The sequence below is a fragment of the Pan paniscus genome, chromosome 16 (assembly GCF_029289425.2).
Source record: "Pan paniscus chromosome 16, NHGRI_mPanPan1-v2.0_pri, whole genome shotgun sequence".
NCBI lineage: Eukaryota > Metazoa > Chordata > Mammalia > Primates > Hominidae > Pan > Pan paniscus.
In genome coordinates, this window is record NC_073265.2 from 65,853,168 (window position 1) to 65,874,416 (window position 21,249).

Here is a 21,249-nt window from a genome sequence, read left to right on the forward strand (position 1 = left end):
CCTTTTCCAAATTAAATCTGCCTATCAAAACTTTCAAGCAACCACATGTACTGTCACAGTTCTTCATCACATATAGGTTATATAGGTCCCTACTAATTAATTTTAGAACACATATCCAGTTTAAAATATATGCTAGTTCTGGCTTTGCCTGTAGAACATTTCCCTCATCCCACTGCTTGGAGAAAAATCAAGTATCTTTAGTTTTAATTCATCTTGAGTCAGGTCCTAAAAGCATTATCTTCACTACCTGTATCATGAAACCTGGGGCAGACCATCATGCCTTGAGCCTGAATTCCAATTTATGATAGTAATATGCAATTTGTTTATCCCTTCTTAAAAGGCCAAAGAAATCTTAGTGTTAAGAACCACAAAGCTCACAATCCAATCTCATCTAATTCTTCCACAAATTTTTACTGGACACCTACCATGTGCAGAAAACTAAAAACAAAAATCCTCTTGACATTTATATCCTAGTAGGAGAAAGCTAATGTGTAAATATATAAACAGTTGAAATACACAGTACTTTAGATGATGGTTAAGTGCATTGGTAAAAAATTAAGTTGGGAAAAGAGACGGTTGAAGTGGAGGTTATTATTTTATTAAGGCCTTGACAATTTTTGCTTCCAGCCATGATTGAGTAACTAGTATCATATTGTCCTTTCTACTACAAGCAACTTAGAAATTCTTAAATATATGATTTTTTTTCATGTATGGACAACTGTCAGCACAGGACTGGAATCCCTCAGAAAAAGCAAGTGAAATAAGTCCTATGATTGTCTCACCCTTTGTGCCTGAAGGCACTTTCCAGATAGCTACATATCGGGGAAGGGTTAAGTAACCAAAACAGAGCATACATGTAAGTCTGAGCTAAGAAAAAGTTGGAATTTGTGGGGCAGAGTAGCAGAGTGAAAAGATGTATGCAGAGAAGGTCTACAAATCTTCAGAGAGGCCCCACTGAGTTTCTGGCTATATTAATCTGCTGAATAAGAAGGCAAGAATCTCCAAAACTGGGGAAAAAATAACTATCCAGGAACTGTAAGCTGAATGAGAACAATTACTGGAGCTTTCATAAAGCTGGGAATGTTTGCGTTTCAGCTGTCATATTTGAGGATACTCATTGAACATCCTAGTCATTCTGTAGAGTTCACAAAGGACATACCTTAGAAGGAGGAACAACAGAGCCCTAGGATTAAAGGTTACTCTATTTCAAACAAAGTTTAAAACCGTATTTTCAGAGACAAAAGCAAACGTACAAGTTTAAAAAATGCATTACAGAATTAAATTCTACATTTTCTTAAAGAAAACAATAAAACCCAGACATAGAGCAATGTAGCATTTACACTGTCCAATATATGAAAAAAATAAAATACTAATAACAAAATTACTAAGCATAAAAGGCAGAAAATATAAGCCATACTTGGAGAAAAATCAGCCAAAAAGCATGAAAAGGAATGACAGATATAATGGACTTCAAGTCAATTCATAAACATATTAAATGAAAACATAAAAAAAAAAAAGAAATATCGAGAAACTGAAACTATAAAATCAACCAAATGGAACTCCTGGAGATGAAAAATATAACACATGAAATAAAAACGTCACTGGATGATTTTAAAAGCAAATGAGATACAGTAGAAAAAAAGATCACATAGGACATAGAACTATCTAAATTAGAGAGAAAAAAGACTGACCTATGGGACAATATGAAATGTTCTGTATTAAGTACAACTGGAATCAGAAAATAGAAGAAAAATAGACTGAGGCAGAAAAAACTTTTTCAAGAAACAATGGCTAAAATTTATCCAAATTTGGGGTAAAATATAAACTCACAGATTCAAAAAGCTAAATGAATATCAAACAGAATAAACACAAAGGAAACCATAACAAGAAGAGTTCCCAACCTGCCTGGGCAGCACAGTGATACAGGAGCTAGAAAGAAATTATTTAGGCAGATAGTAAGGATAAGGAAGTCCTCAGTAACGTTTCCTTTTAATAAAAAAGCAGCCCCAAAATCATTTATTTTCTAAGAAAAAGCAGCCTGACAAATCAAGCTGCAGGAGTAGATAAGCAAGCTGGAAGCTTGCATAGGTAAATGCTGGCAGCTGTGCCAACAGGGAAAAAAGTACCTGGTGGCCAGGCACGTTCAACATGGAGGTTCCCTCTTCCCTTTTCTTTGTCACCACATGTGCAGTAAGGCAGGCAACATGGCACCAGCCAGGTAGAGACCCTATCTGCATAATAAAAGATTAGGGTGGGATAGCCAGCTTCTTCACACTTTGCAAACAGCATACCTGGTCCAACCAATCTCTCGCGCCCTTTGTAAATCAGACACCGCCTCCTCAAGCTTGTCAATAAAACTCCACGCATTTCTCCATGAAACCAGAAGACCCACTCGAGCGCCCCTCTCTTTCTGCAGGAGAGAGAGCTGTTCTCCTTTCTCTTTGTCTATTAAACCTCTGTACTTAAACTCACTCCTTGTGTGTGTCCATGTCCTTAGTTTTCTTGGCATGAGGCAACAAGCCTCGAGTATTTACCCTAGACAATGACGTCACTTCAATAGTCAGACTCAGTCTCTAAAAGCATTTAAAAAGTAGCTGAGCATGGTGGCATGCCTGTAGTACCAGCCACTCAGGAGGATGGGGTGGGAGGATCACTTGAGCCTGAGAAGTTGAGGCTACAATGAGCTGGGATCATGCCACTGCATTCCAGCCTAGGCGACCGAATGAGAGAATCCCCCTGCTCCCCACCCCCCAGCCCCCAAAAAAAACAGCAACAACAAACAAACCAGAAAATCATACCAAGGCACATTACAACAAAATTACTTAAAACCATGATATGGAAAAATATATATATATATGCATTTTTAATATTTGTATTAAATAGTTTCTATTTATATTTTTTACATATAAAAATATATACAGCAGAAAAGAAAAAATAAGAAACATCAGATATAGTAAAAAAGAAAAAAAAGAATGTGTGTTCTCTGCTGATCAGAAACAACCAAAGACATTAAAAAAACATAATAACATGTTTAAGAGATGAAAGAAAAAAAATGTCATAACAGAACTCTACATCCATTAAAAATTTCATTCAAAAATAAAGGTTAAATAGACGTTTTCAGGCAAACAAATGCTAAGAAAACCTACTGTCAGTAGACCTGAACTATTAAAAACATTAAAGGAAGTTATTCAGGTGAAAGAAAATGACACCACATAAAAATTCAGAACTACATGAAGAAGCAAAGAGCGTAACAAATGGTTTCTTAAATTATTTAAAAGATAACTGAAAGATTGGAACAAAATTAAAATGCAGGATTTGTAACATGAAGAAGTAAAATGTATGATAACAGTAACACAAAAGGCAGAGGAAAGGAAGATGGACTCATATTGTTGCAAGGTTCTACAATAGTAACTGGAATACTATAATATTATTTGAAGGCATACTGTGATGGTTAAAAGATACGTATTTGAAACTGAGCAAACACTAAAAATAAAAAGTGGTAGAGTTAATAAATCAATGAAGAGACAAATGTCCAGACTAGGTGAAAAAAGGAGATTCAATTACATGATTATAATAGTTACACATTAAATATAAAGAGACACAGTTAAAATTTACAAGGAAAAGAAAGGAAAAAGATACTATGCAAAAAACAAATTTTAAAAAATAGAAATAATGCTATTAATATTACACAGAGTAGGTTTTAGGATAAAGAGAATTAGAAGAAGATATGAAGAAGGAAAATTGATAATGGGAAAGGGAACAATTTGTCAAGAATATATACTTCTAAATTTGTATATATCTAATAAGAAACTTTCAAAATTTGAAGAAAAACTGGAAAAAACCTGAAGGAAGAAAAATTTTTAAACATAATAAAGATTGAAAATGTGGACATTCTTTTTGAAGAAACAAATGGAACAATATCAGAGACAATACTACAGATAGAACATTACAGAATATTCTAACAGTACTAACCACATAGACCTAACTGACATAGAAAGTACACCTATAATAAGCACAATATAAGTGCATTTCAAGTAAATAAGCAATATTGTCCAAGGCAGACCAGTTGCTGAGAAATACAACAAATCTTAATATTTTTAAAGGGAATGAAATTATACACAGTATCTTCTCTGACCACAGAAAATTAAATCAACACTGAAAGACAAAAAGATATCTGGAAAGTTCAAATGTTTGGAAATTCAACAAAACACTTCTAAGTAATCAATAGGTCAAAGAAATTAAAAGTCAAATTAGAAATATTTTGAACTATATCAAAATAATACTACAACATATTAAAATATGTTGAATGTAGGTTAAGTAGGTATTAGAGGGAAAGTGATAGCTATAATTACATATATTATAAAAAAAGAGCTTTCAAATCAATAATCTCAGAGGCCACCTTAAGAAATCAGGAAAAAAGAAAATGTAAATATGAAGTAAATACGAGTAAAAAATAATAAAGAACATGAAATAAAAATGAACAAACAAAAATCAAATGCAGCAAAAATTTGTTATTTCAAAAGAGTAACAAAATTGATAAATTCTAGACCAGAGATCGGGGGGGAACGAAGGAAGAAAAGACAAATTAAAATTTTCAGTAATGAAAGAGAGGATGTCACTAAAAATCATACAGGAATTAAAAGAAAAATAATGAAATTTTCTTCAATGCAAGCACACAATCTTCCTAACTCAGTGCAAGCATAAGATTGAATTATTTTTCTTTCCTCATTGCTCTGGCTAGGACTTCTAGTACTGCGTGGAATAGCAGTAGTGAGAGTGAGCATACTTGTCATGTTTTAAAATTGCATTTTTTCAATGCAAGCACACAATCTTCCTAATTCAATCCAAGCACAAGACTGAATTAGGAAGAGATTGAAATCATGAATAAAGCAGTATCAATGTAGAAATTAAATTAGTAATAAAGAACCTACCAACCAAAAAAAAAAACAAAAAACCCTTGACCAGATAGATTTACAGCCAAATTCTACCAGACATACAAAGAAGAAATGATACCAATCCTACTAAAACTATTCCCAAAAAGCTGGAGATGAGAGACCTCTCCCTATCTCATTCTATGAAGCCAGAATCAGACTGACACCAGAATTTGGCAGAGGCACAATGGAAAAAAAAAAAAAAAAAAAACTTCAGACTAACATCCCTCACAAACACAGATGCAAAAATCCTCAACAAAATACTAGCAAATAAAATCCAGCAGCACATTAAAAAGTTAACACACCACAAATCAAGTAAGCTTTATTCCTGAGATGTAAGGCTGGTTCAATCAGCAACTCAATAAATGTGATTCACCACATAAACAGAAGCAAAAGCAAATTCCATATAACCATCTAAATAGATGCAGTGGAAGCATCTGATAAAATCCAACACCCCTTCATGATGAAAACTTTCAACAGATTAGGCATCAAAGAAACATAACTAAAAATAAGGCCGGGCATGATGGCTCACGTGAGCCTGTAATCCCAGCACTTTGGAAGGCTGAGGCAGGTGGATCACTTGAGGTCAGGAGTTCGAGGCCAGCCTGGCCAACATGGCGAGCCCTGTGTCTCTGCTAAAAAAAAAAAAAAAATATATATATATATATACACACACACACACACACACACACACATATATATACATACACACACACACACACACACACACACACATATATATATATATATAGCACTTTGGAAGGCTGAGGCAGGTGGATCACTTGAGGTCAGAAGTTCGAAACCAGCCTGGCCAACATGGTGAACCCCGTGTCTTTGCTAAATATATATATATATATATATATATATATATATATATATATATATATATATATATTTACACACACACACACACACACACACACACACACACACACACATATTAGCCGGGTGTGGTGGCAGGTGCCTGTTATCCCAGCTACTCGGGAGGCTGAGGCAAGAGAATCACTTAGAGCAGGGAGGCAGAGGTTTCAGTGAGCCAAGATCGTGCCATTGCACTCCAGCCTGGGCGACAGAGGGAGATTCTGCCTCAAAAAATAATAATAATGATAATAATAAGAGCTATCTACGATAAACCCACAGCCAACATCATACTGAAGGTGCAAAAGCTAGAACCATTCTGCTTGGATCTGGAACAAGACAAGGACGCCCACTCTCACCACTCCTATCCAACACAGAACTAGAAGTCCTAGCCAGGGCAATCAGGAAAGAGAAAGAAATAAAAGGTATCTAAATAGGAAAAGAAATCAAACTACCTCTCTTTGCTGACAATATGATTCTACACCTAGGAAATCATAAAGACTCTGCCAAAGGGCTCCTAGAATTGATAAATGACATTAGTAAAGTTTCGGAATACAAAATCAATGAGCAGAAATCAGTAGCATTGCTAACAACATCTAGGCTGAGCGTAAAATCAAGAACACAATCTCATTCATAATAGCCACACGAAAAATTAAATACCTAAGAATACAGCTGACCAAGGAGGAGAAAGACTTCTAAAAGAACAACTACAAAACTGCCGAAAAAAAATTACAGATTACACAAACAAATGGAAAAACATTCCATGCTCATGGATTGGAAGAGTCAATAGGGTAAAAATGGCTATACTGCCCAAAGCAATTTACAGATATAATGCTATTCGTATCAAACTGCCAATGTCATTCTTCACAAAATTAGAAAAAATGATTCTAAAATTCATATGGAACCAAAGAGCCCAAATAACAAAAGCAATCCTAAGCAAAAGAATAAAGCCGGAGAATCACACTACCCAACTTCAAGCTATACTATAAAGCCACAGTAATCAAAACAACTTGGTATTGGTACAAAAACTGACACATAGACCAACTGAACAGAAAACTCAGAAATAAAGCCACACATCTGCAACCAGCTCATCTTCAACAAGGGAGATAAAAACAAGCAATTGGAAAAGAATTCCCCATTTGATAAATGGTGGTGGAATAACTGAATAGCCATATGCAGAAGATTGAAGCTGGACCCCTACTTTTCACCAGATACAAAAATTGACTCAAATGAATTAAAGATTGAAAAGTACCTCAAGCTACAAAAATTCTAGAAGACAACCTAGCAAATATTTTTCCCAATATCACCATTGGCAAATAATTTCTGGCTAAGTCCCTAAAAGCAATTGCAACAAAAACAAGAATAAGCAACAAGTGGGACATAATTAAACTAAAGAGATTCTGCACATCAAAATAAACTATCAGCCGAGCAAAGAGACAACAAACAGAATGGGAGAAGATATTCAGAAACTATGCATCCAACAAAGGCCTAATATCTAGAATCTATAGAGAACTTAAACAAATCAACAAAGAAAATAACCCATTAAAAACTGGACAAAAGACATGAACAGACACTTCTCAAAAGAAGATATATAAGTAGCCAAGAAACATGAAAAAATGCTCAGCATCACTAATCATCAGAGAAATGCAAATCAAAACCACAATGAGCCCAGCACCAAGGCGGGTTGATCACGAGGTCAGGAGATCAAGACCATCCTGGCTAACATGGTAAAACTCTGTCTCTACTAAAAATACGAAAACAAAAAATTAGCCAGGCATGGTGGTGGGCACCTGTAGTCCCAGCTACTTGGGAGGCTGAGGCAGGAGAATGGCGTGAACCCGGGAGGCGGAGCTTGCAGTGAGCCGAGATCACGCCACTGCACTCCAGCCTGGGTGACAGAGCGAGACTCCGTCTCAAAACAAAACCACAATGAGATATCATCTCATACCACTAACAATGCTATTACCACAAAGTCAAATAACAACAGATTCTGGTGAGGCTACCGAGAAAAGAGAATGCTTACACAGGGAATGTAAATTAGTTCAACCACTGTGGAAAGCAGTCTGAAGATTTCTCAAAGCACTTAAAACAGGGCTACCATTCGACCCAGCAATTCCATTACTGGGTATATACCCCAAATAAAATAATCATTCTACAAAAAAGACACTTGCAGAAATCTGGAAGTGGTTGCCAAGGCCACCAGGCAGCAAATATGAGTGCGACAAGTCCCTGACTCAGGCATCCCGCTTTCCCTGGCCTGGCTCACCAGGTCCTACCAAGGTGGCTTACTCTTTTACGATTTTGGGTCTGGTTGCAGGAGGCCTGAATGCCATTAGCTAACAAAGCTGGTGGAGTGAATCCACTTCATACCATGATCAAACCTCCAAGGGCAGCAAAGAAGCTAAAAGGAAAAAGGATAACAACTTCAAAGATTAAAGAAACAACATCTCACAGAGCTGAGAAAGAACTAGTGCAAGAACTACGGTATCTCAAAGGCAGAGTGTCTTCTTACCTCAAAACAACAGCACTAATTCTTAACAACAGCAATGATTCTTAACCAGGCTGAAATGACAGACACAGAATTCAGAAGATGAAAAGGAATGAAGATCATCAAGATTCAGGAGAAAGTGTGAACTGAATCCAATGATTCTAAGGAATACAACAAAATAATACAGGAGCTGAGAGACAAAACAGTCATTTTAAGAAAGAACCAAACTGATCTGATACAGGCAAAAAACTCACTTTGAGAATTTCATAATAAAATTTCAAGAATTAAGAGCAGAATCAACCAAGCTGAGGAAAAAAATCTCAGATCATGAAGACTAGTTTTCCAAATTAAATCAGACAAACATAAAGAAAAAAGAAGAAGGAACAAAACCTCTGAGAAATATGGGATTATGTAAAGAGACCAAATCTATGAATCATTGATGTCCCTGAAAGAGAAGGAGAGAAAAAGCAAGCAACCTGGAAAGCATATTTGAGGACATCATCCATGAAAATTTCCCCAAACTCTAGAGAGGATAACATTCAAGTTCAAGAAACTCAGAGAACCCCTGTGAGATACTACACAAGACAACCATGTGCAAGACATACAGTCATCAGACTCTCCACGATCAAAGTGAAAGGAAGAATTATCCATGATGAACATGCATACAAAAATCCTCAAGAGAGAAGGGGCAGTCACCCACAAAGTAAACTCATCAGGCTAACAGTGGATCTTTCAGCAGAAACACTACAAGGCAGAAGAGACTGGAGGCTTATATTCAGCATTATTAAAAGAAATTCCAACCAAGAACTTTAAATCTAGAAAAACTAAGCTTCATAAGGGAAGGAGAAATAAGATCCTTTTCAGACAAGCAAATGCTAAGGGAATTCATTACCACAGACCTGCCTTAAAAAAGGTCCTTAAGAGATAGTGGAAATAGAAAAGATTATTATGGCCCACAAAAACAAACAAACAAAGACACTTAAGTATGTAGGCCACTAACACTATAAAGCAACTGCACAATCAAGTCTGCATAATAACCAGCTAACAACGTGACAGGATCAGATCTGCATGTATCAATATTAACTTTAAATGTAAATGAAAATAATGCCCTCAATTAAAAGGTGGAGTGGCAAGGTGGATGAAGAAGGAAGACCCAACCATATGTTGTCTTGAATGGACCCATCTCACAAGCAGTGATAGCCACAGGTTCAAAGTAAAGGGATGGAGAAAAATCTAACAAACAGGAAACAGAAAAAAGCAGGGGTTGCTACTGTAATTCCAGAAAAAAATAGTATTTAAATCCACAACAAACCAGACAAAGAAGAGCATTACATAATAGTAAAGGATTCAATTCAACAAGAAGACCTAACTATACTAAACATGTATGCACCAAACACAGGAGCACATAGATTCATAAAACAAGTTCTTATAAACTTATGAAAAGACTTAGAAAACCACATAATAATAGTGGGAGACTTCAGTACCCCACTGACAGCATTAAACAGACTACTGAGGCAGAAAACTAACAATGATATTCGGGGCCTGAACTTGACACTTCATTAAATGGACCTAATGATATCTAGAGAACTCTCCACCCCAAAACAACATAATACACATTCTTCTCATCTGCACAAGGCACAAGGTCTAAATCACCCACACAGTGAGCCATAAAACAATTCTCAACAAATTCAAAAACCCAAAATCATACCAACTATGATCTCAGACCATAGCACCACAGAAGTAGGTATCAATTCTAAGAAGAGTGCTTAAAACCATACAATGAAATGGAAATTAAACAACCTGCTCCCAAATGACTTTGGAGTAAACAATAAAATTAAAGCAGAAATCAAGAAATTATTTGAAACTAATGAGAAAAAAAGATATGACATACCAGAATCTCTGGGACACAGCTAAAGCAGTGTTAAGCGGGAAGTTTATAGTGCTAAACTACCACATCAAAATCTTAGAAAGATCTCAAATTAACAGCCTAACATCACATCCAGATGAAGTAGAGGAAGAGGAACCCAACCCCAAAGCTAGTGGAAGACAAGAAATAACCAAAATCAGAGCTCAACTGAAGAAAACTGAGATGAGAAAAAATCATGCAAATGACCAACGAATCCAAGAGTTGATTCTTTTGACAGACAAAGACTGATAGACCACTAGCTAGACTAATAAAGAAAAAAAGACATAAGATCCAAATAAGCACAATCAGAAATGCCTAAGGGAACATTAATACCAGCCCTACAGAAATGTAAAACAACCCTCAGATACTATTACAAACACCTCTATGCATACAAACTAGAAAATCTAGAAGAAATTGATAAATTCCTGGAAACATACAACCTTTCAAGATTGAATGAGGAAGAAATTGCAATCCTAAACAGCCCAATAACTAGGACTGAAACTGAATCAGTAATAAAAAGCCTATGAACCAGAAAAAGCCCAGGACCAGATTTAGAGTCAGATTCCACCAAATGTATAAAGAAGAGCTGGTACTATTACTATTGAAACTATTCCAAATAATGAGGAGGAGGGACACTTTAACTCATTCTATGAGCCAAGCATCATTCTGATATCAAAATCTGGCAGAGACACAACAACAACAAAAAAAAAAAGAAAGAAAGAAAGAAAGAAAAAAGAACACAGGCCATTATTCATGATGACATGCATACAAAAATCCTCAAGAAAATGCTAGCAAACTAAACCCAGCAACACATCAAAAAACTAACCCACTATGATCAAATAGGCTTTATCCCTGGGATATAAGGTTGGTCAACAAACACAAATCAATATATAGGATTCATCTATACACAAAACTAAAAACAAAAACCATATGATCATCTAAATAGATGCAGGAAAGGCTTTCAATAAAATTCAACATCGCTTCATGTTAAAAACTTTCAACAAACTAGGCAGAAAAGGAATATACCTCAAAATAATTAGAACTGTATATGTCAAACACACAGCCAATATCATACTGAACAGGCAAAAGCTGGAAGCATTGCCCTTGAGAAATGGAACAAAACAGGATTCCCACTATCACCACTCCTATTCAGCATAGTACTGGAAATCCTAACCAGCGCAATCAGGCAAAATAATGAATAAAAGGCATCCAAATAGGAAGAGAGGAAGTCAAACTATCTCTGTTTGCTGATGATATGATACTATCCCTAGAAAACCCCATAGTTTCTACCCCAAAATTCCTAGATCTGATAAAAAACTTCAGTACCATTTCAGGATATAAAATCAATGTACAAAAATCAGTGGCATTTCTACACACCAACATCCAAGCTGAGGGCCAATTCAAGAATGCAATCCCATTCACAATAGCCACAAAAAAAGAATAAAATACCTAGAAATACAGCTAACCATGGAGTTGAAAAATGTCTACAACAAGAATTACAAAACACTGCTCAAAGAAATCAGAGATGACATAAACAAAGGCAAAAATATTCCATGCTCATGGAGAGAAAGAATCTATTGTTAACATGGCCATACTGCTCAAAGCAATTTATAGATTCAATTCTATTCCCATCAAACTAACAATGATATTCTTAACAAAATTAGAAAAAAATTATTTAAAAACTCATACGGAACCAAAAAAGAGCCCCAGTAGCCAGAGCAATCCTACGTAAAAGAACAAAGCTGAAGACATCACATTACCCACATTACCCAACTTCATACTATACTTTACAAGGCCATGAACCAAAACAGCATGGTACTGGTACAAAAACAGAAACATAGATGAATGGAACAGTAAAGAGAGTGCAGAAAAAATGCCGCACACCTGCAGCCATCTCATCTTTGACAAAGTTGACAAGAACAAGCAGTGGGGAAAGGAATTTCTATTCATTAAATGGTGCTGGGGTAATTGGCTAGCCATATGCAGAAGCTAAAACTAAACCTCTTATTTACACCATTTATAATAATCAACTCAAGATGGATTAAATAACTTAAATGTGAAACCTCAAACTATAAAAACCCTAGAAGATAGCCTAGAAAATACCATTCTGGAAACAAGACCTGGTAAATATTTCACGATGAAGAAGCCAAAACCAATTGCAACCAAAAAAAAAAAAATTGACAAATGAGACCTATTTAAAATAAAGAGTTTCCACACAAGTAAAGAAAATATTACCAGAGTAAACAGACAACCTACATACTGGGAGAAAATATTTGCAAACCATGAATCTGACAAAGGTTTAATATTCAGAACCTATAAGGAACTTAAACAAATTTACAAGCAAAAAACCAATCTCATTAAAAAGTGGGCAAAGAATATTACAGACACACTTTTTTTTTTAAAAGTCAGCATCTTGCTCTGTTGCCCAGGCTGGAGTATAGTGGTACAATCACAGCTCACTGCAGTCTCGACCTCCCAGGCTCAAGTGATCCTCTTGCCTCAGTCTCCTGAGAAGCTGGGACCACAGGGGATGCCACTATGCACTGCTAACTATTTCATTTTTTGTAGAAACAGGGTCTTGCTATATTGTCCAGGCTGATGTCAAACTCTTGGCCTAAAACAATCCTCCTGCCACAGACTCCCAAAGTGTTGGGATTATAGGCGCGAGCCACCACACCCAACCTGAACAGATACATTTTTAAGAAGACAAACACATGGTCAACAAGCATATGAAAGAATGTTTCACATCACTATTCATTAGAGAAATGGAAATCAAAACCATAATTAGATATCATCTTATACTAGTCAGAATGGTTATTATTTAAAAAGTCAAAAAATAATAGATGCTGGTGAGGCTATGGAAAACAGGGAATGCTTATATACTGTTGGTGAGGGAATGCTCATATATTGTTGGTAGGAATGTAAATTATTCCGTTATTGTGCAGAGCAGTCTGTAGATTTCTCAAAGAACATAGAACAACCATTTGACCCAGCAATTCCATTATTGGGTATATACCCATAGGAATATAAATCTTTCTACCATAAAGACACATGTATATCTGTGTTCACTGCAGCACTATTCATAATGGCAGACATGGAATCAACCTAAATGCCTATCAGTGGGAGAGTGGACAAAGAAAATGGGGTACATATGTATCATGGAATACTATGCACCTATAAAAAAAGAATGAGGTTGCATGCTTTGCAGCAATATGGATGAAGCTGGAGGTCATTATTCTAAGCAAACTAATGCAGGAACAGAAAACCAAATACTACATTTCTCATAAGTGGGAGTGAAACACTGAATACACATGGACACAAAGAAGGAAACATCAGACACTGGGGCCTACTTGAGGATGGAGGGTGCAAGGATGTTGAAGATAAAAAAACAACCTATTGGTTACTATGCTTATTACCTGGATGACAAAATAATCTATACAGCAAATATCCTGTGACATGCAATTAACCTATGCAGTAAAGCTGCCCAAATACCCCTGAACCTAAAATAAAAATTTAAAACAATAATAAACAAATAATTTAAAAGGTGTGCTCCCCTCTTCTCTAGGGGGAAAAAAAGGCATACACTCATGTGGTCATCAAGGCAGTATTTACAATAGCAAAAACATGGTTTTAGGTTGTCTATGGGAAGATGGAACATAGATCTATGATGAAAACTCTCAAGAAACTAAGAATAGAAGAAAGCTTCCTCAATCTGATAAAGGACATCTAAAAAAATAAAAACAAAAACAAACTACAGCTAACATCATCCCTTAATGGTGAAAAATTGCTTTCTCCCTAACAACAGGATCAAGGCTTCTGTTCTGTATTTTACTGAGGGTACAAGACAGTGTAATATGATAGTAAAAACAGTATACAAATTGGAAAGTAAGAAATAAAACTTTTCACTCCCAGATACCATGTGCATGTACATTAAAAATCTTATAAATTTACCAAAAAAACTAATTAGAGCTTATAAGTCAATTGGGGAATGTCCCAGAATATAAGGTTAATACGCAAAAAAAAAAAACTGTTTCTATAAACTAGCAAGAAATAAGTAAAAATGAAAACAAAATAACATTTTAAATGATATTCCATGTGTAACACTTATACACTAAAAATCACAAAACGTTACTGAAATTTTATGAAGAAGCTCTAAGGAAATGCAGAGAATATACCATAATCATGAACTGGAAGACCCAATACAATACTATCACAATGTCAGTTATTACCAAGCTGAGCTATAGCTTCAATGCAATCCTAATCAAAATCCCAACAGGCTTTCTTATTTTAGAAAGTAAAAAACTAACTTAAATGTAAAACCCAAAACTCAAAACCATAAAAACCCTAGAAGAATATAGAGGCAGTACCTTTCAGGATACAGGCATGGGCAAAGATTTTATGATTAAATCGCCAAAAGCAACTGCAACAAAAGCTAAAATTGACAAATGAGATGTAATTAAACTACAGAGCTTCTGCATAGCAAAACAAACTATCATAAGAGCAAACAGGCAACCTACGGAATGGGAGAAAAATTTTTCAATCTACCCATCTGACAAAGGTCTAATATCCAGAATTTACAAGGAACTTAAACAAATTTACAAGAAAATAAAAACAACCTCATCAAAAAGTGGGCCAAGGACATGAACAGACACTTCTCAAAAGAAGACATTTATGCGGCCAGCAAACATATATTAAAAAAAGGTCAACATCAGTGATCATTAGAGAAATGCAAATCAAAACCACAATGAGATACCATCTCATGCCGGTCAGAACAGCGATTACTAATAAGTCAAGAAAAAAACAATGCTGGGGAGGCTGTGAAGAAATAGGAATGCTTTTACACTGTTGGTGGAAATGTAAATTAGTTCAACCATTGTGGAAGACAGTGTGGAGATTCCTCAAGGATCTAGAACCAGAAACACCATTTGATCTAGCAATCCCATTACTGGATATATACCCAAAGTAATACAAATCATTGTATTATAAAGATACATGGACACTTATGTTTGTTGCAGCACTATTCACAATAACAAAGACATGGAACCAACCCAAATGCCCATCAATGATAGACTGAATAAAGAAAATGTGGTACATATACACCATGGAATACTATACAGTCATAAAAAGGAATGAGATCATGTCCTTTGCAGGGACATGGATGAAGCTAGAAGCCATCATCCTCAGCAAACTAATGCAGGAACTGAAAACCAAACACTGCATGTTCTCACTCGTAAGTGGGAGCTGAACAATGAGAACAAATGGACACAGGGAGGGGAACAACACATACAGGGGCCTGTTAGGGGTCGAGAGGAAAGAAAGCATCAGGACAAATAGCTAATGTATGCTGGACTTAATATCTAGATGATGGGTTGATAGTTGCAGCAAACCACCATGGCACATGTTTACCTATGTAACAAACCTGAACATTCTGCACGTGTATCCTGGGACTTATAGTAAAATAAAATAAAAATAAAATAAAATCAGTTACAATAACAACAACAAAAGAAAGTAAAAAACTGATCCTAATATTTATATAAAAATTGCACAGTCCTGAGATAAGCAAAACAAGCTCAAAAAAGAAAACAAAGTTGAAGGACTTCTACTTTATTTGAAGACTTTCTATAAATCAAGATAGTTTAAAGATAAATTTATCAATGAAATAGAACTGAACTGAGAGTCCAGAAATATATTTAAACTAATAGGGCAGATTTACATTTTTATCAAGGTTTCAAAATAGAAACTTAGACATCAATGGAATGCAATAGAGTCCAGAACAGAATCACACATATATGATAGATTTTTTTAAATCAAGGTGCTAAGCCATATGGAAAAGAAAAATCTTTTCAAAAATGGTAGTAGAGCAGGCTATCTATAGAAAAATAAACCTGGACCCATACTTTATATCATGCCTACTAATTTATTTTAAATGGACTATAAGCCTAAATGCAAAAGCTAAAATTACAAATCTTCTAGAAAAAAATATGATAGAGTATCTTTTGACCTCTGGGCAGGCAAAGATCTCTTAGACATACCCAGAAAGCACTAGACATAAAAGAAAAATACTGATAAAGCATATATCATTAAAATAAAAAAATTTTTCTTATCAAAAGCTATTATAAAGAAAATGTATATGTAAGCTCCAGAATGAGAGAAAAGACATCTCAATACATACATCTGTCTGATAACTTGCAGTCAGAATATATAAATGACTAATAAAATGACAGCCCATTTTTTTAAATTGGGACACTTCATAAAGGAAAATACTGAACAGTTTTAGAGGATATGAAAAGATGATCAATATATGTGTTAGTCACTGGGGAAATGCAAATTAGAACAACGAGATACCACTACATTCCCACTAGAACTAAACTAAAATTTTAAAAACTAGTAATACCAAATATTGGCAAGAATGTGAAGGACCTGGAATTCTCACAGATTGCTAATGGGAGTATAAAATGGCACAACTACTATGGAAAACAGTTTGACAATTCTACTTGCAGGTATTTACCGAAGAGAAATAAAAATATTTGTTCACCCAAAGACTTTAAAGGAGCTTTATTTATAAATGTCCCAGATTGGAAACCTAAATGTCTATCAGTAGAATGTGGTATATCCATACAATGGATATAGTCAGCAATAAAAAGGGAAGAAATTACATATACACATCAACACAGATAAACCTCAAAAACAGTATAATCAGTTAGAAAAAAAAAGCCAGCTGCAAAAGAGTGGATGTCATTTGTATAAATTTCTAGAACTGGAAAAAGTAATCTCCAGTTATAGAAAGCATACCAGTGGTTGCCTCAGGCCAGGAGTGGTGGGAGACTGACTGCAAAGAGGAACAAAGAACTTTATGGGGAAATGAAAATGTTCTAAATCTTGATAGGGGTATGGATTGTATGACTGTCTAGATTTTTCAAAACTCAAACAGTGTATTTTTGACATCGCCACATTGCACTTAAATAAATCATACATCAATGAAAAAAGTCAATAGATACAGTTAGTATGCACAGAATGGACACAGATGGCAAAATATTAGAAGATAAAACTATTTTTCCTATGGTTATTTACATTTTTAAGATTTTCCTTAAAAAACAAATCATTAGTTACATTTAAAAAAAAAGGCCCTCAAAAGCAGCTTCATTGATAAGGTGACATTTGATCAAAGACCTGAAGGAGGCAAGGAAGCCAGCTGTATGGATGTATGTGAGAAGAACCTTCTAGGAAGAGGAAACCTGAACTATAAAATCCTTGAGGTTTTGACAAGAGCAGCAACAGGCTGTGACTTACATTTTAGCAGGTCTGCTGTGGCTGCAGTGTTTAGAATATACAAGGGCAGAAACAAGACTAGTCAGAAGGCTACTATAACAATCCTGGTAAGAGCTGATTGAAGCTTTGGATCAGGGGAAAGCAGTGAAGTTAGAGAGACGTTGTCAAATTCTGAATATATTTTTAAAGCAAAGCTAACATTTGCAGTTAGATTGGATGTGAGGTGTCGGAGAAAGACAGATCAAGGATGACTTTAATGGTTTTGGCCTAAGCAACTAGAATAAAGTATTCATTTGCTGATATAGAGAAGACTATGAAATGAGGTAGGTTTTTTGTGGCAAGAAGAAAGAGCAGGTTTGTTTTGGACGTACTAAGTTTGAGTAAAGCTGAAGATATAAAATTGGTAGTCATTGGCAAGTAGAGGTATTTATAGCCGCAGAACCAGGGAGCTCACCAAGAGAATGTGAACATTAAAAACAGACAGGTTCAAAAAACAGGCCCTTAAAACATTCACAAGTATCAAGAGGTCTGCAAGTTCTCAGGATAAACTAGAAATGAAGGTCAGTAATGCCCTAAAATACACCGTAAAACTATTCTGAGAAATCTGGACTAACTTCAAAAACTAAAATCAAAAAAGCCTTTTCTATTCTTTGATTAAATGAGCACTCTGAAGTTATCATTGATTATGTAAATTGAAATAGACACCTAGATTGATCATTATCTAAACACTGAAACTACAGAGAGATAACTGCACTGTCCACTATTATTGTACGTTCTATATTCCTATAATCCCATGGGTCAAGCTTCTCCATCTTTGAGACACTTAGTGGTAAAAGTATAAGGACATATTCAGAATAGTTGCCCTTGAATAGCAAAGGATTATCTGCTAAAGCAGAGCTATCTCTGTGTCCTCGAACCGGACTCATCCGTCATCAGATGACACTCAAAGCTTGTGAGGTAATGATGTACTACACAGCTGTCTGATCTTCAGATGACACTTTGGAGGCTGATGATAAACTACAGGTCTGACAACTCACTTTCCATTTTAAGATATTTCTTGAACTTTTTCTTGTTGTGACAGGCAACAAAATTGATTAAGCCTAGTCATGGGATTTGACACTACAGCCAGTAGACTTCTATTTGTTGATTGCTATTGATTTTCTTTGATACTTCATTTAAAAATCAATAGTTGGAAAGAAAAATAGGCTTGGTTTACACATACTTAAACATACTATTGTATGCTGGAGGAGGCACAAGTTTGGCAGAGCTTTGGCATCCAATTATAAGAAGAGCTCTTAACAGGTGAAAGCAAGGGCTTTAGATCGATATGCAGTTTTCTTTCTCAATCAAGGAAAGTGGCTATAAATTAGGCTCATCAGTGTTATTTCCAAGGCTTTCATGAAGCAAACAACTTTAAACTTTTTTTGTCTTCCTTGGATTTACATTAAAAGATACATCACTAAGAGTTTTTCTTTTGCTTGTAAGGGTATTTAAGGTACCTGAAGTTCATCCGGGCTTTTATCTTTTTGGCTTTTTTTTTATTTCTTTGCCGCTCTTCTCCATCTTTCAAAGCTTCTGCTGGAGCTGTACTTTCAACCACAATGTCAATAATGTACTTCTTCAAGGAAAGATGCTCCTGCAAGATAAATAAATAAAATAATAATAATGAGGATGATTATTTAAATATAATATAGGATTGCTATAGACTACAGTGAGTTTAAGACATTTGATGAAACTAAAAGTAATCTCCGTAATACACTGGTTTCTACAATTGTTTTGGAAAACGTTGAAGAAACTGTTTTACTTAAGGATTTTACATCACTGACTTCACTTCATTGCATATCAATTGTGCCAATGCTAAGGTTACATGGACATAATCCCTACCAAGATATCACACAAGTAGAGTAGGAAAGGTAAAATATATTCACAAAACTATAATATCATCTATAATACCAAGCCAATCGGAGATTTAGAGTGCTGTAAGAACCCGAAGAGGGAAACAAGATCACTGTTCACTAGGCGGAATGGGGGGAAACTTCAGGAAGGAAACACCATATCTGCTATCCCTTGAAGAAAGGATAAAATGTGAACATACGGATATTAGGTAAGTATATTTGGCCTGTGAGTAGGGTAAGGCTGCAGGAAGGAAAAAGAAGGTCATCTCAGAAAACACATCCTAGAGATGAGAAAGCGGAATGTGGGTATCCACAGCAAAGCTTTGGTTCAGCAAGAGCACATAGTGTTTGGTCAAGTTCCCCTCCTTATCCATCTTAGATTTTATGGCCTATCACTATAATCATTCTGTTGCCTGTGCTCAACTCTTTTCCCCCTTTCTTCTTTCGTACATGCATGGCAAAATCCCAGTCCTAAATCCAACTCTCTCCCTATTCTGAGCCTATGTCTGAAGCAGATTAATGTGGCTATAATTACAAACTTTAAATTTATGAAATTACACCTCAAGTGGCCTCTAGTATTCCCAGGCAGTCAAGCAACTTTACATTAGTTAATCTACACACTTGCCTTGCTAAAAATTATTTTAGACTCTCTCCTTAAATCTCCAATATCCGTCATCTCCTAACCCCATCTCTCAGTTCATGACTATGTTTATTTGATTAAGGAAAACAGCATTATTCAGACGAGAGCTTCCACACACTCCCACAGCTAAATGTATCAAACAATCTGCATATGTGCCCGTACACTCTCTTCCCTCCTGTTATAATATATGAACACATGTTCCTATCTAAGAGCAAGTCCTCCAAATATAAACTGGATCCCATTCCTTGTCTCGCATTTTTATGGTTATTTCTCCTCTTATCTACATCATCAGTTTTCCCGTTTCTACTTAAATCATCTCAAAAGGATTCTTGTTTGTATGTCTCCGATCAGCTACTATCCTTTTGTACCAAAATTTGTTGAAACAAGTGTATTTTGCCTCTACTTCCTTAGCTCTCATTCGCTCCCAAACTCATTTTAGTCCAGCTTTTGCCCTTACCACCCTTACCAATCTACAAATTTTCCTTGTCAAGGTCAGTAACGCCAGTGGCCAATGTTCAGTTCTTATCTGTTTCTTGCAACCTTAGTCCTACAGATAATTTCCTCCTACCTGAGACTCCTTCACTAGGTTTCCTGACATCACATTGTCCTTCTGACTCATTGGCTGCTCCTTCTAAGTCTTCTTTGCTAGGTCCTTTTCCTCTTCTTGACCTCTAAATGTTGAAGCATCCCAGAGCTATACTCAGAGCTTTCTTCTTCTCTATCCAAACTCACTCATCTAATGCAGTAACTTGAAGTATTATTCATACACAGAAAATTCTCAAATTTTTATCTCTAGTTCTGGCCTCTCTCCCGAACTCCATTCACCTGCATAAAAATGTCTCCTCGAATTGCCTGAAACCAGGAGGTGGAGGTTGCAGTGAGCCGAGATGGCGCCATTGCACTCCAGCCTGGGCAACAAGAGCGAGACTCAGTCTCAAAAAAAAAAAAAAAAACACTCCTCAGCCAGGAACAGCAGCTCAACACCTGTAATCCCAACACTTTGGGAAGCCAAGGTGGGAGGATCACTTGAGGGCAAGAGTTCGAGACCAGCCTGGCCAACATGGTAGAATCCCGTCTCTACTAAAAATACAAAAATTAGCTGGGCATGGTGGTATAAGCCTGTACATACCTGTAATCCCAGCTACCTGGGAGGCTGAGGCAGAATTGCTTGAACCCAGGAGGCAGAGGTTGCAATGAGCCAAGATCGTGCCACTGCACTCCAGCCTGGGCAACAAGGCAAGACTGTCATTAAAAAAAAAAAC

The 21,249-nt window shown here is 35.9% G+C and overlaps 1 protein-coding gene across 11 annotated transcripts in view; it reads right to left on the minus strand.

The window, feature by feature from the left end:
- Positions 1 to 21,249, minus strand: part of SCAPER (S-phase cyclin A associated protein in the ER) — a 568,863-nt gene that overhangs the window by 304,117 nt on the left and 243,497 nt on the right. For all 11 annotated transcript variants that reach the window (XM_034939208.4, XM_034939207.4, XM_063596813.1 and 8 more), the window contains one exon: positions 18,952 to 19,088. In XM_034939208.4, coding sequence (XP_034795099.1) covers positions 18,952 to 19,088 — 137 coding nt within the window. The remainder of the gene's footprint in view (positions 1 to 18,951; positions 19,089 to 21,249) is intronic.